Source organism: Vulpes lagopus, chromosome 7 (assembly GCF_018345385.1).
Source record: "Vulpes lagopus strain Blue_001 chromosome 7, ASM1834538v1, whole genome shotgun sequence".
NCBI lineage: Eukaryota > Metazoa > Chordata > Mammalia > Carnivora > Canidae > Vulpes > Vulpes lagopus.
The window spans coordinates 58,880,167-58,894,991 of NC_054830.1; the positions used below are offsets into that span (position 1 = coordinate 58,880,167).

The following is a 14,825-nucleotide window of genomic DNA, read 5'->3' on the forward strand; positions in this document are numbered from 1 at the left end:
TATACTGTTAGAGCTAGCAAGATAAATAGAGCCTCTTTCCTCCCCTCAGGGAGCTCCTAATCTAGAGGAAGTAATTGCCAAATTAGCTCTTATTATAGGGGCATAAAAAAGGTGCTATTGTAAAGGTCACCAAACCAAGAAATTGAGGCAGTAACTCTTATAACCCTAGTAACCAAAATACTATTTGGGTGAAGAGTTGCTGCTAAGGATTATATTGTTGAGATGTTAGGACCCAAGCAGTTAGTTATCTAGGAGGCATCAAGTACTATTTTTCTTTTTCTCACCTGAAGGCATTATTTCAACAAAAAAGGAGAAAGTGTTGATTGATTCTCTGACCATTTATGTGCTAGACGCCATACTAGGTACTTTTCCTATTTAGTTTCCTTCCATCGTCATAACTACCCTGCAGTTAAGTATTATGATCACATTTTACAGATAGAAACCTGTAAAGAATTAACTAAAGAAGTTAGTTAATTTGCTCAGGGTCTGTAGCTAAAAATTGATAGAACTAGAATTTGTGTTGTCTTCTTTCACTGGAGTGTCTCTATTTTTTACCTACTGTTAACTTTTGTCTTTCTTTTCAGTATTGTGCCTATATCATGTGTGTCTTCAGCTTTAATGAATTTGGGTCATTTGGAATTTTTTTTTTTCCATTTGGAATTTTTAATGGCTTGTCTTAGAGCTGAATCAGTGACTCCTAAGATAAATGCACACTAAGGGAATTTCTGATTGCATTTTTATTTCAGGTCGGAAGAATTGTTGAGAATTCTGATGCTGTTACTGAGATTCTAAATAATGGCGAATTACTAAAACAGATCGTTTATTGTATTGGTGGAGACAATCTGTCTGTAGCTAAAGCGGTGAGTCACCTAGAACCATCAGCCTAAGCACACAGAGTATCCTAAAAAACAAAGGAAGGCCTTCTGGATTGAGGGGTGGAAGTTTAGGATGGATGATTTGTATAGTTGAATTTGCAACCTCATATAGATGGTATCAGATAAGTAAATGGTGTCATATAAATACCAGTAAACCCCTTTTGTTTTCTAAAATATACATATCTAAATTATCCATCATGGAACTTATATTAGGTTGCTTGATAAGAAAATTTACGTCATCTGTTTTTGTTTTTGTTTTTTTAAGATTTTATTTATTCATGAGAGACATGGAGAGATAGGCAAAGACACAGGCAGAGGGAGAAGCAGGCTCCATGCAGGGAGCCTGACATGGGACTCAGTCCCAGGTCTCCAGGATCACGACCTGAGCTGAAGACCCCGCTAAACCACTGAGCCACCCAGGCTGCCCACATCATGCATTTTCTATAGGGAATACTATGTATCTTTTTCAGTTTAAAATAATGATAACTAAAACATAGTGCTCATTGAGCAAGATGCATTCCACACACTAATTTTACATCCATCTCATGAAGTAGGTATTAAGTATTCTGCATCTTTATGACTTAAGAGGTATTTTCTTTCCTTATAAGGCCATTAAATCCCTGTCAAAGATATCACTAACCCAAGCTGGACTGGAGGCTTTATTTGAAAGCAATCTGCTGGATGATCTGAAAAGGGTAATGAAAACAAACGACATCGTTCGATACAGAGTATATGAGGTAAGACTAAAGCAGGCAGTTTTGTTTTGTTTTGTTTTGTTTTGTTTTGTTTTGTTTTTGAGAGAGAGCGCGTGAGTGCAGGGGGAGGGGCAGAGAGATAGAGAATCGCAAGCAGCCTCCAAGCTCAGCATAGAGCCCAGCGCAGGGCTTGATCTCACGACCCTGAAATCATGACCTGAGCCAAAATCAAGAGTTGGACACTCCACCGACTGAGCCCCCCAGGCACCCCTTCTCATGCCTACTATTCAGAATGCAATAGAGCTACCACTGAAAGGCAAGATGTCTTGTTAACATCCCATCTATTGAGCATCTAGTCTTTGTAAGGCCCTATATTCAATAGCTGGGTACGTGGAGGTGAACCCTCAGCCTAATGTGTCAGGCAGTCATCTAAAAAATTATTATGGCAGACTACATAAAGTACTATATAATAGGAGATAATGTGAAAACTGGACTTTGAAATAGTACTAAGATGAAGAAATGACTCATTTGCACCCACTCTGTACTTAGCATTGTGCTGAATCTCCACTTATATTGTCCATTTTTATGGTAAACCCTACACATGATTATCACTAACTTCACTATTGATACAGTAGCTGACCCAAGCCATATAGTTAAGAGGCTGCATGTTCAAAATGGAACCCTTGACAGTCTAATTCCCTATTTAAAACACTTTCTTACTGGGCATATCTTAATACCATGCTATCCTGGTTTCCCTTCTGCCTCTCTAGCTGTTTCTTCTCTGTCTCCTGGTTCATTATCCTCTGTTGAACTTTTAATTTTGGAATTCATGAAGGTAAATTCCCAAACCCTCTTCTCATTATACATTCATTTCTAGGCAATTTTATTCATTCTATGATTTCAGTTCCCATCTACATGGGATGACTTCATAGACCTCCAACCCAGACCTCTCTTCTGAGCTCAGACCTTCATGTCCAACTGCCTACTGACTGTTCCCCCTTTGGACCTATGTATTCTAGGTCCCTCACACTCATACTCAAACCAAACTCCTCAGCTTCTTTTTTTTTTTTTTTTTAAAGATTTTATTTATTTATTCATGAGAGAGACAGAGAGAGAGGCAGAGACACAGGCAGAGGGAGAAACAGGCTCCCTGCGGGGGAGCCCGATGCAGGACTCAATCCCAGGACTCCAGGATCACACCCTGAGCCAAAGGCAGACACTCAACCACTGAGCCGCCCAGGCGTCCCTAAACTCCTAAGCTTCTTTACCCAGCCCATGCTCTAATAAAAAATAGCAACAGACTAGCTCTGTATGAGGCCTTGCTCTCCCTACCACATATCCATTAGGTCATCATACTGTCAGTTTTACTTATTAAACCATGCACTTAAAAAATAAAAATAAAAAATAAACCATGCATTTCTCTTCCTTGATATAGCTACCACCGCTTTAGTTTAAACTACCAGTTGCTGGGCAGCCCGGGTGGCCAGGGGTTTAGCGCCGCCTTCGGCCCAGGGCCTGATCCTGGAGACCTGGGATCGAGTCCATATCGGGCTCCCTGCAGGGAACCTGCTTCTCCCTCTGCCTGTTTCTCTGACTTACTCTCTGTGTGTCTCACGAATAAATAAAATCTTAAAAAAAAAAACAAACTACCAGTTTCTCTCACCTGGACTACTATATTTGCATCCAGACTGGTAGTCTCTTCTCATGTTGATACCACTTGTCTATTTTCAGATGCAGTCAGGATGATCTTTTAAAAACTCAAATCTAGGGATCCCTGGGTGGCGCAGTGGTTTGGCGCTTGCCTTTAGCCCAGGGCGCGATCCTGGAGACCCGGGATCGAATCCCACATCAGGCTCCCGGTGCATGGAGCCTGTTTCTCCCTCTGCCTATGTCTCTGCCTCTCTCTCTCTCTCTCTGTGACTATCATAAATAAATAAAAATAAAAACTCAAATCTGATTCTATCATTCCTCTGCTTAAAATCTTTCAGTGTCCTGTATCTCTCAGAAAGCCCTCAGTCTTGTGGAATGAGTGAATGACTAAGAGAATGTATGAATGAATGATTTTTAACAATCATTTTGCTAATTCAGGCTTTTGTATTCTGATTAATGAATTGGAGATTTCTTAAAAAAGAAAAAACACAGATACAATCAGATATAATAGAGTATTTCTGTGCCGAAGTAATTCTTATGGGTTCAATGAAGTTTTTCTACTTATGGAGACAAAAAATTGATTTTTTTAAAAACTCAATTATACAAAAGTGCCTAGTCCTGTGTTTAATTTAAAATGAACTCTAACAGATTTGCGGCTGTTAAGACCTTTTTGCTTTTTCTGTTTTTGTTCTTGTTTTTTTCTTCTTTCAGTTAATTGTAGAGATTTCTTCTGTGTCACCAGAATCTTTAACCTACTGTACCACCAGTGGGTTGGTAACCCAGCTCCTCAGAGAGTTGACTGGGGAGGATGTGCTGGTCAGGTATGTTGGCTGAGAGAGCTCTAAAACCAAATGTCTTTTTTTGGAGATCTGGAAAACAGCCTTAGGGCTTCAAGTGATCTTCCCTAGTAGGGCCTGGGCCTGGGTAGCACTCTCTTGACCACTGTCCTGAAGAAGGGGCCTTTAGGGCAGCCCTGGTGGCTCAGCGGTTTAGCACCGTCTTCGGCCTGGGGTGTAATCCTGGAGACCCGGGATTGAATCCTGCATTGGGCTCCCTGCATGGAGCCTGCTTCTCCCTCTGCCTGTGTCTGCCTCTGTGTCTCTTGTGTCTGTCATGAATAAATAAATAAAATCGGAAGAAGGGGCCTTTAGAAATTACTCAAGTTAAAAAAAAAAGAAAAGAAAAGAAAAAAGAAAAGAAATTATTCAAGTCACATTGTCACAGTATGCTGGAACTTAGCAGAGCCCCATGACAATTCAGCTACTTTAGATTAACCATATTCCTTGTCCTTAGGCAGGTGTGCTTTTGCGATCACCGGGTAACTGTTATTTTGTATTACTTAATAGGTTATTCTACACATTTTTTTGGCGTTGTTAAATAATAGCACTATGGCATGATGGAAGAAACAGTGGCCTTTGAAAATGGGCAAGACTTGAGCTTCCATGCTTCTCTGCTACTTATTAGCTATTTGACCTTGAACAATGTATTATAACCTTTTGCACTTTAGTTTCCTTATGTCTCAAATGGAACAGTAGCAACTCTGTAAAGAAGACATGAGGATTAAATGAATTGGCCATAGAGACCGATACATTGACTTGCATAGGTCCTCCAAGCTATGTTGATTCTTTCTCTTCACTCCCTGCCCTCTACTTCCTGAGTCACCTTTAATATCTTCCAAATGTTACCTTGTTGATATTCCACAGTTTACTAATATATCCTTACTGTTGAACACTTGACTTTGCTTCAAATAATTTGCTGTTAGATTAGCACTACAGTTAATCACCTTCATGCACACACCGATTTTTGTTTTCCTTAAGTGATTTTCTGATTGTCATGTTTTTTAAATGTGACTAAATTTCTTGAACTCATTTGCACATAAGTCAGTCACCAGTTACACTGTTTCAAAGCATTTGAGTTATTGTTTCAAAACATTGCTAATAACAAAATTAGTTTTTTAAACTAATTTTTTAGCCTTTAATTTTTTTAGCTTTATACAAATTATATAATATACAGGAGAAGAACCTGCAAATAGTCTGTTAAAATACCTTGGGGACAACTATAAAAATACTTTAAAAAAATTATTTGGGGAAATCTGACCATGGGTAGGCATTAGGTAATACTAAGAATGTTTTTTTTTTAAGATTTATTTATTTTAGAGAGAGAGCTAGAGCGGGGGTTGGGGCAGAGGGAAAGAATCCTGAAGCCGACTCCCCACTGAGTGCAGAGCCTGACTGTGGAGCCTGATCCCAGAACCCTGAGATCATGACCTGAGTTGGAATCAAGAGTTGGCTGCTTAACAGACTAGAACACCCAGTCGCCCTGATACCAAGAATTTTTGTCAATTTTTAAAATATGTGGAAGTGGCATTGTAATTGTCTGATGTTTTTTAGAGATGCATACTGAAGTATTCAGGGATAAATGGCTGGATACCTAGAATTTGCTTTAAAATAATTCAGCAAAAATGGAGGAAAAAAAGATGAAAAGCAAAATCTTGTCCAAAATCTCATACAAGGCAAAATCTTGATAACTATGTGGGTACAGGGAGGCTTACTGTACTGATCTCTTTACTTTTATATGTGTGAGACATTTCAAAATTAAAATTGTTTAGGAAGCAGCTCTAATCAGTTAAAATTTAAGTCTAAACTCTACCTTGTAATAACTTTGTGATTCAGAACAAATCACTGCAATCTTCTCATCCTTGTCTCTTCATCTGAAAAGTAGAGCCAGGTGATGCCTGGGTGGCTCAGCGATTGGGCATCTGCCTTCAGCTCAGGTCGAAATCTTGGGGTCCTAGGATCGAGTCCCACATTGGGCTCCCTGCACGGAGCCTGCTTCTCCCTCTGCCTGTGTGTCTGCCTCTCTCTGTTTCCCTCATGAATAAGTAAATCTGTAAAAAAAGAAAAGTAGAGCCAGGATCACTGACCTTTCTGATTAAAAGGATTAAGTAAGATAGCCTATGAAAGCATTTATAAATTCTGCTAATCACATGCAAAATCTTGACATTTCAGAGCCACCTGTATAGAAATGGTGACATCACTGGCATATACTCATCATGGACGACAGTACCTTGCTCAAGAAGGAGTAATTGATCAGATTTCTAATATAATTGTTGGGGCAGATTCAGACCCTTTTTCTAGCTTCTATTTGCCAGGTAAGAAATGTTGATTTCTTTGAAAATGATGGTGCATGTTTTTTCTGAGTTATCACTGATAAGAGAGGCCAGGGATAATTTCCTTTCCTTTAGAGCAGATTCCCTTTAGATGATACCCTTTGCCCCATAGGTGGAATCTATTGCCCTGGGAGCTATATATTATTGGTTCTGATTTTCTAGAAATACCATTGCTCTTCAGAGCATTAGGATAGTTTCCCTTGAACCTTAGTCAGAAGCAACATAAATTAAAAAAACTACTGATATTTATACTATGTTTCATAGATTGAGCAAATCTCTGTTGGAATATTTATCTAATATAGGATCCACTCCAGCCATGCTGTTCCAGGACATGGATAATTAGTTTGTCTTGAGCACTTGCAGAAATCGGAAATGTATTCCTTCCTTAGGTAGCCTAGTTTACTTCATCAATGAGCATCTCTGTTTAAAAATTTCTTTTTCTTGGGTTGCCTGGCTGACTCAATCGGTAGAGCATGCAACTCTTGATCTCGAGGTCTTGAGTTCAAGCCCCACATCAGGCATAGAGCTTACTTAAAAAAATTTCTTCCTAACAATCTCTCCAAACTTGGTTTCCTGTAATTCATATCCAGTGGTCCTTGTTCTTTGCTCTTCCTCTTGCATATTCAATATTTGAATCCAGCTCTGTTGACACCCTCACATCACAGGTCCTTCGGTGCCTCCTATGGGCTGTGTGATTGCCAGGCAGTGGAGTACAGTACTGTAACCCTTCTCCCCTTCCTGGCCTGTAGTTCATTACCATCTCTGTGAAGACATACAGCCCACAATTTGTGGGGTCTTCCTCTTCTATTAACATACGTTTTTGTAAATATCTTTAGGATTTGTGAAGTTTTTTGGAAACCTGGCTATCATGGATAGTCCTCAACAGATTTGTGAGCGTTATCCTGTCTTTGTGGAAAAAGTCTTTGAAATGACAGAAAGTCAGGACCCCACCATGATTGGTGTAGCAGTAGACACAGTTGGAATCCTGGGATCCAACGTTGAAGGAAAACAAGTTTTACAAAAAACAGGTTGGTATGACTTAGCGTTCCTTGGCCTTCTTTAGGGGTATCTTCATTTTTGACGAGGATTCAATATATAAGCTCACTTGCTGGTGCATTAACTACATTGTAGAAACTACTTTACAGATGCCAGTCTTTTTACTGTGATCTTGGACTCTTTCCTAGAAAGCCTCATAATTATTACTGAATTTTTTGTTTATTTTTTACTGGCTAGACCAAACACTGTGTCCCCTCTACACCTTCGTTGGTAGTATTCATGGTCCAGAGACTGTGGGCTGGAGTCAGAAAGACTGGATTCATGTCCTGGTTCCAACACTGACTTGGCTTTTTGATCATATCCTCACTTAATTACTTTAGGCTTGTTTTCTTTATTCATAAAAAGGGTAAACTATTGCTTCTCAGGATTGTGAATATTTATTTATTTTTTTAAAGATTTTGTTTATTTATTCATGACAGATATATAGAGAGAGGCAGAGACACAGGCAGAAGGAGAAGCAGGCTCCCTGTAGGGAGCCTGATGTGGGACTCAATCCCGGGACTCCAGGATCGCGCCCTGGGCTGAAGGCTGGCGCTAAACCGCTGAGCCACCCAGGGATCCCCAGGATTGTGAATATTTAATTGAAAATATACATTTGTTTTATATTTGTAATATCCTAGAAGAAAAAACCAAAAATTTGTTCCAAATTTTATGTTCAGAATGATGCTTCTATGGCACATCCATGAGTGTCTTAAAGGACTCTGAATTCTTTACAGAAAATAATATGGGCACCATTAAAACCCTTATGAAGTTAATCTTGAATTGAAAATTAGTATACTATTGTGTATCACAACTGGTATCCATGTTATATATACTTTTCCAAGTGCTTTTACCTATGATATAATCCTTTTCAGTCCTGCAAAGAAAATACTGCGGCATTCTCATTTTATAGATAAGGTAGCTGAAATTCAAAGAAGTCAAGAAGATTTTTTAAGATACAGACTGTGGGGCATCTCATACTCAAATCTAGGTCCTTTAATTTCAAATCCTCTGCAGCTTATCCTAAATACATGCTGTTTTGCATATGAACATGTTTTAGGCTTGTCACTTGGTCTCTGACTACATGTTTAATTTTTTTTGTGCAGGTTACTAGAGGTCAGTAATATAAAAGCGTACTTTTTTTTTTAATATTTTATTCATTTATTCATGAGAGACACAGAGAGAGAAGCAGACACAGGCAGAGGGAGAAACAGGTTCCCTGCAGGGAGCCCGATGTGGGACTCGATCCCCAGACCCGGGATCACTACCTGAGCCGAAGGCAGATGCTCACCCAGGCGTCCCTGAAAGCATACATTTAAAAAATCTCATTGTTCACTTCATACATTTGGATGGCTATTCTGACAAAAAAAGAGAGAGAACAAAAACAGAAAACAACAAGCACTAACAAAGGATGTAGAGAAACTAGGACCCTGGTACATATTTTGTGGGCCTGTAAAGCGGTATAGCCGCTGTGGAAGACATTATGGTGGTTCCTCAAAAAATTATACATTGAATTACCATGTGATCCAACAAGTAGACTTCTAGATATACACCCAAAAGAATTGACAGAAGGAACTCAAAAGATATTTGTGCACTTGTATTCACAACATTATTCATAATAGCCAAAAAGAGAAAAAAATCCAAATTTTGTTGATGGACAAGTGGATAAACAAAATGTGGCATATACATATGAGATATCCAGTCATACATTGGGATGAGGAGCGCCTGGCTGGCTCAGTTGGTTAAGTGTCCAACTCTTGATCTCAGTTCATGTCTTGATCTCAGGATCATGAGTTCAAGCCCCACATTAGGCTCCACACTGGACATGGACCAATGTGACCAAAAAAAAAAAAGGAATGAAAGTCTCTTACATGCTGTAACACGCAGGGACCTTGAAGACATTGTGCTAAGTGCAATAAGCCAGACTCAAAGGACAAATATCCATTTACATGAGGTACTTAGACTAGTTAAATACACAGAGACAGAAAGTAAAATACTGGTTATCAGGGGATGGGGATGGGGGAAATGGGGAGTTACTGCTTAAGGAATACAGAGTTTTGGTTTGAGATGATGAAAAAATTTCTGGAGACAGTGATGACAGTTGCACATCAAAAGGTACTTAATACCACTGAACAGTATGCTTAAAAGTGGTTAAAATGATAAATTTTATGTGTGTGTTACTCCAATAAAAATATTTTGTTATCCTTCAAAGGAACTCGCTTTGAACGCTTGCTCATGAAAATAGGCTATCAAGCAAAGAATGCCTCAACAGAGCTCAAAATTAGGTGTTTGGATGCAATTTCCTCTATTTTTTATATACCGGTGAGTAGATTGGGAAATTAAGGAAGGACGGTGGGATATGTTTGGGAGAATAAATATACATAAGTCTACGTAACACTGGTTAACTTAATGTAAATGTTACTCAACTTTTAGTAAAGAAGATCCTCACTATATTACTAGTGATATTTTTTAAGTTAACGTGGAGTCATCCAGGATTAGACCTGGAGAGAGAAGATCCTAGAGTTTGTCTAATCAACCCCATCAGGAAACAGCAGCCGGGGAGGTCTGAGCTGGGTTTGGGAATGGATGCCCCAGACTTAAAGATCACGTAGCTGACTAAGGACGGCGTGCCGTCAAACCCAGGCTTCCTGACTTCCTGACTTCTGAAGGCTTGAGATTTTTTCCTTTCTGTCCTGTAGCCTGAGCAGCAGACTGAGGACCTCCTGCGGATGACGGAATCCTGGTTTTCTGCTTTATCTCGGGATCCTCTGGAGCTCTTCCGTGGTATCAGTAACCAACCCTTCCCTGAACTGCACTGCGCTGCCTTAAAAGTGTTCACGGTAGGCATCCTCTTCTTTTTCACGGGTCCTTTTGGGACGAGGCTAGTTCAGCATGTGAATCCTGGGCATGTACAGTGTATGCAGTCTCTGCCCTGTGCTATTAGTGTAGGCCAGTGAGGGAGACCGATGTGCGGATTGTTTCAGTCAATGGTGTTAGGTATTGTGGCAGAGGTTTGGACAGGATTCTGTGGATCACAGAACTTATTCCAGATTCCTTACCTGTCATCAAGCAAGCTCCTTACTGCCCTAGTCTCCTTCCTGAGCCTTATTGCCTGCCAGTCCCCTTCTGGCCCTTAATGGACTAGCGATACCAAACTGCTTCATATCTCTGGACCTTTATGTGCCCTCTGCATACAACACTGTTCCCCAACTTTGCTTGGTAACCTCTTACTCACCTTGAGGGACTAACTCAGGTATCTCTCCAAACCCACGAGGTTGAGTTAAGCAGTGTCAGCTCTCATAAAAGTTGCTGATTATTTTAAACTTTGGAAAACATTGTGAAGTAAAAAAAAAAAATTTTTTTTTCTTAAGACGTTTTTTTGTATTCATGAGAGACCCAGAGAGGCAGAGACACAGGCAGAGGGAGAAGCAGGCTCCATGCAGGGAGCCCGATGAAGGACTCGATCCCAGGACCCCGGGGTCACGCCCTGAGCCAAAGGCAGATGCTCAACCACTGAGCCACCCGGGTTCCCCAAAGTTGAAATTTTTGAAATTACTTAAAGTCAGACCTGTTTTGTGTATTTCCTTTTAGTGTTAGTGTTTACTTAGTTTTTTGGGAAAATTTTTTTTTTAAGATTTTACTTATTTGAGAGAATGCATGCACACAAGCAGGGGGGAGGGGGAGGAGAAAGAAGAAGCAGACTCCCCACTGAGCAGGGAACCTGACTCTGGTCTGGGCTTTGTCAAACCCAGGACCCTGGGGCACCTGGGGGGCTCAGCAGTTTAGCATCTACTTTGGCTCAGGTCGTGACCCCGGGTCTTGGGATCCAGTCCCCCATCAGGCTCCGTGCAGGAGCCTGCTTCTCACTCTGCCTGTGTCTCTGAATAAATAAATAAAATTCTAAAAAAACAAAAAATTAGGCAGCTCAGGTAGCTCAGTGGTTTAGCACCGCCTTCAGCCCAGGGCGTGATCCTGGAGACCCAGGATCGAGTCCTGCATCAGGCTCCCTGCATGGAGCCTGCTTCTCCCTCTGCCTGCGTCTCTGCCTCTGTCTCTGTCTCTCATGAATAAATAAATAAATAAAATCTTTAAAAGTAATAAAGTCATTATTTCATTGTAGAGCTATAGTGAATCATTCTCCTATCAGTGCAGATTTCACTAGTTCTCTGTTACAAATGGTATTACATTGGACATTCTCAAAAATATCTTGTGTACATGTATAAGAGTTTTTTCAGGGTAGTGTTTTCTAGTTTTTGTTTTTATTTTTCCACTGTTATAATTAGCCATGTCTATAATCTGGATCCACTTTTTCATATCCATAGGTTTACATTCTTTATAAATACTATTCTTAATGTTTATTTAAATTTTTCTTACTATATACCATAATTTACTTACTGATCCCCCCCAGAATTAGACATTTATATTATAACTTTCACACTATGATGAACATCTTTGTATAGCTTTTTAATATCTAGATTTTTTTTTTTTTTTTGAGAGAGAGAAAGAGCACAAGCTGGGGGAGGAGCAGAGGGAGAGAGAGAAGCAGACTCTACACTGAGCACAGAGACCAACATGGGGCTCAATCCCATGACCCTGAGACCATGACCTGAACAGAAATCAAAAGTCGGACATTTAACTGACTGAGCCACCCAGGCGCCCCTAGATTATTTTTTCTTAAGTTAGCTTTTCAGGAGGAAATTGATTTAGACAAAAGTAACATTTTTTAAAAAGATATATTTTTATTTATTTTAGAAAGTGTGAGCTGGGGGAGGGGCAGAGGGAGAGGGAGAAGAGAGTCTCAAGCGGACGGCCTCCCTCCCTCTTGCAGCTCAGCTGAAATCAAGAGTCAGACTCTTAATGGACTGAGCCACCCACATGGCCCCAAAAGTAACATTTTTAAGGTTCATGTTTCTAAGGATTGTGCTATCCAAGTAACACATTGAACTTCTGAAGGCTCAGAGGAGTTTTATTCTTTCTGTTTTCCATTTCAGGCCATTGCAAATCAACCGTGGGCTCAGAAACTTATGTTTAATAGTCCAGGGTTTGTGGAATATGTGATGGATCGGTCTGTGGAGCATGACAAGGCTTCCAAGGATGCCAAGTATGAACTGGTGAAAGCACTTGCCAATTCAAAGACAGTTGCAGAAATCTTTGGGAATCCAAATTATTTGAGGCTCAGAACTTACCTGAGTGAGGGTCCATACTATGTGAAACCTATTTCCACAACAGCCGTGGAAGGAGCTGAATGATTTCTTCTAGAGTCTAGACCATTTTTGACCAAAACATCTCCCAAGGTCTCTGACTTCATCTGTAAGCTACAGAGGCTTTTCTTCCCCCATAATTATCATGGAGTGTAACGTAATTACATTACCTACGTTTGTGGTGTTTCTACGTTGAAATACAGTGTGGAACCAGGAAAGCAGGCACCTTGGTCATAATTGCACCAGGTGTTTTTCAGATTCCCTTGACTGCCTTAATCTTTCCAAGAAGATGGATGTTTTGTTCGCTTAGGAAATGTTCATGGACTTACTGTTTTATTTAAAATTCTGCTTCAAATAGAATGGAACCAAGTTGTTCAGAATTCTCTTTACCACCTATTTTTTTTCTTTTGGGTCCTTTTGCCTTTCTGATTCCACTCTCAAAGTCTTGGATATAAATATTCTTTCAAACAATGTGGAACCTTGAAATTATGTTCTCCACACTAAGAATAAATACTTTTAATGAGGTGTCTTTGGATTTTTTTTTGTTACTATTATTTATTTGGAAAATGGACAATAAATAAGTCTTTTAAAAATGTTCTGGCGTTCTTTACTTTTTTTGTTTTTTATCATTGAATTTTACTCTGTCGTGGTTTGGGAGAAGGAGGAGTGCCAACATGCTAAAGCAGAAAGATTCCCCAAACTCTTTACTTATCGGTGGATCATCATTGTTGAGGGTTTTGCTTTTAATTTTTCAGATCCATCAAGTCAATATTGAATTGATCAGAGACAGAGAGAGACAGTGACTCCTAATAACCAGAGTCAGATGGCAGGTCACTGTATGTAAAAACCAGGGTGCCATCACATCAAGTAACAAAGGATGCAGTTTCTTTTACTTGACCAAAAAAAAAAAAGCCTTTCCACGTGTTTCCAGTGCTCTGCTTTCTGACCGGAAAAGCACGCTGCACACCAATCACCCGTCAGAGGTTTCTGCAGGAGTGTGCCATCAGGGTAGGACGGTTCAGAATCCAGGGATAGGTTTCTTTTAAACCATGATGTTGATGTTGAAAAACCACCCCTGCTCTGTAACGTGGTGGTTCTCAGGCTCCTGGAGTTCCTGTCCCAGATGGATGACCTCGTTCCTACCATCCCTGAATCCTTCTGTGCGAGGTTTTGTTGGTTTCATGCTGATGATTTCTCTGCAACTAGTACCACTAACTAGGCCACAGCCAAGTCTTCCTTCCATTGTCCCAAGTGCTAAGTTCACCTCGTTTATGTTTTTACATCTGTATTTCACTGATGAAGAAACCCAGGCTCAGAGAAATTAGGTAACCTTCTCTCAAAATCAGGTAGCAAGTGACTAATAGTAGAGGGAAAGAGAAACACATTTCTATTAGAAATAGAACATTAGTGTATAGTCAGTACAACAGCAGGAAAAACAGGAAACACCTACCCTAGATCTGAAAGAAGGTTTCCAGAGAAGGAAACCCCTGAATCTTGGAGAACCAGTAGGAGAGTAATGGCAAGTAGCAGGGCAAGCAGAGCCACAGACATGAAAACAAGAAACATCCAGGGGAACTGCAAGGCAATAATGACCAAACCCTAGAACTTAAAAGGGGAAAGTCACAAAATTCTTCATCATTATTACTAATAGTAGCTACTACTTCTTAACAGATTGCATGCTCCAGAGCCAGAATGTTAACCTGGCTTCCTGGTGGCTGGTCACATGTGTTACTTGATTATTATATTTTGAAAATAATAGCAAACAAATGTTTGTTAAACATTGTTCTAAAAGCTTTTCAGGGGCACTTGGGTGGCTCGGTCGGGTAAGCATCCCACTCTTGATTTCGGCTACGTCATGATCTCAGGGTTGGGAGGTCAAGCTCTGGGGCAGGCTCCCTGCTCCATGCTCTGGGGAGTCGGCTTGTCTCTCTCCCTCTGCTCCTCACCTACCCCAATAAATAATGAATGAATGAATGAATAAATAAATAAATAAATACTTTTCATCTATTAATTCATGTTGCTATTTTCCCTCTCCCAGGAATAAAATACTGTTACTACCCTGATTACCCATGAGGCTGAGGCACAGCAAAATTAGGAACTTGCCCAAGATCGCACAGCAAATAAATGGAGCCCAGATTTGAACCTAAGCTGTTTAACTCAGAACATACTTTTTTAAATGCCGCCTCTTCCTCTTATTGGA

The 14,825-nt window shown here is 40.1% G+C and overlaps 1 protein-coding gene across 1 annotated transcript in view; it reads left to right on the top strand.

Moving 5' to 3' along the window:
- Positions 1 to 13,220, top strand: part of PSMD5 (proteasome 26S subunit, non-ATPase 5) — a 17,388-nt gene extending 4,168 nt beyond the window's left edge. The window contains exons 3-10 of the mRNA XM_041764147.1: positions 747 to 860; positions 1,484 to 1,612; positions 3,932 to 4,041; positions 6,229 to 6,371; positions 7,226 to 7,417; positions 9,637 to 9,746; positions 10,124 to 10,264; positions 12,416 to 13,220. Of these exons, the coding sequence (XP_041620081.1) occupies positions 747 to 860; positions 1,484 to 1,612; positions 3,932 to 4,041; positions 6,229 to 6,371; positions 7,226 to 7,417; positions 9,637 to 9,746; positions 10,124 to 10,264; positions 12,416 to 12,673 (1,197 nt within the window). The 3' untranslated portion in view covers positions 12,674 to 13,220. The remainder of the gene's footprint in view (positions 1 to 746; positions 861 to 1,483; positions 1,613 to 3,931; positions 4,042 to 6,228; positions 6,372 to 7,225; positions 7,418 to 9,636; positions 9,747 to 10,123; positions 10,265 to 12,415) is intronic.
- Positions 13,221 to 14,825: the final 1,605 nt, after the last annotated feature.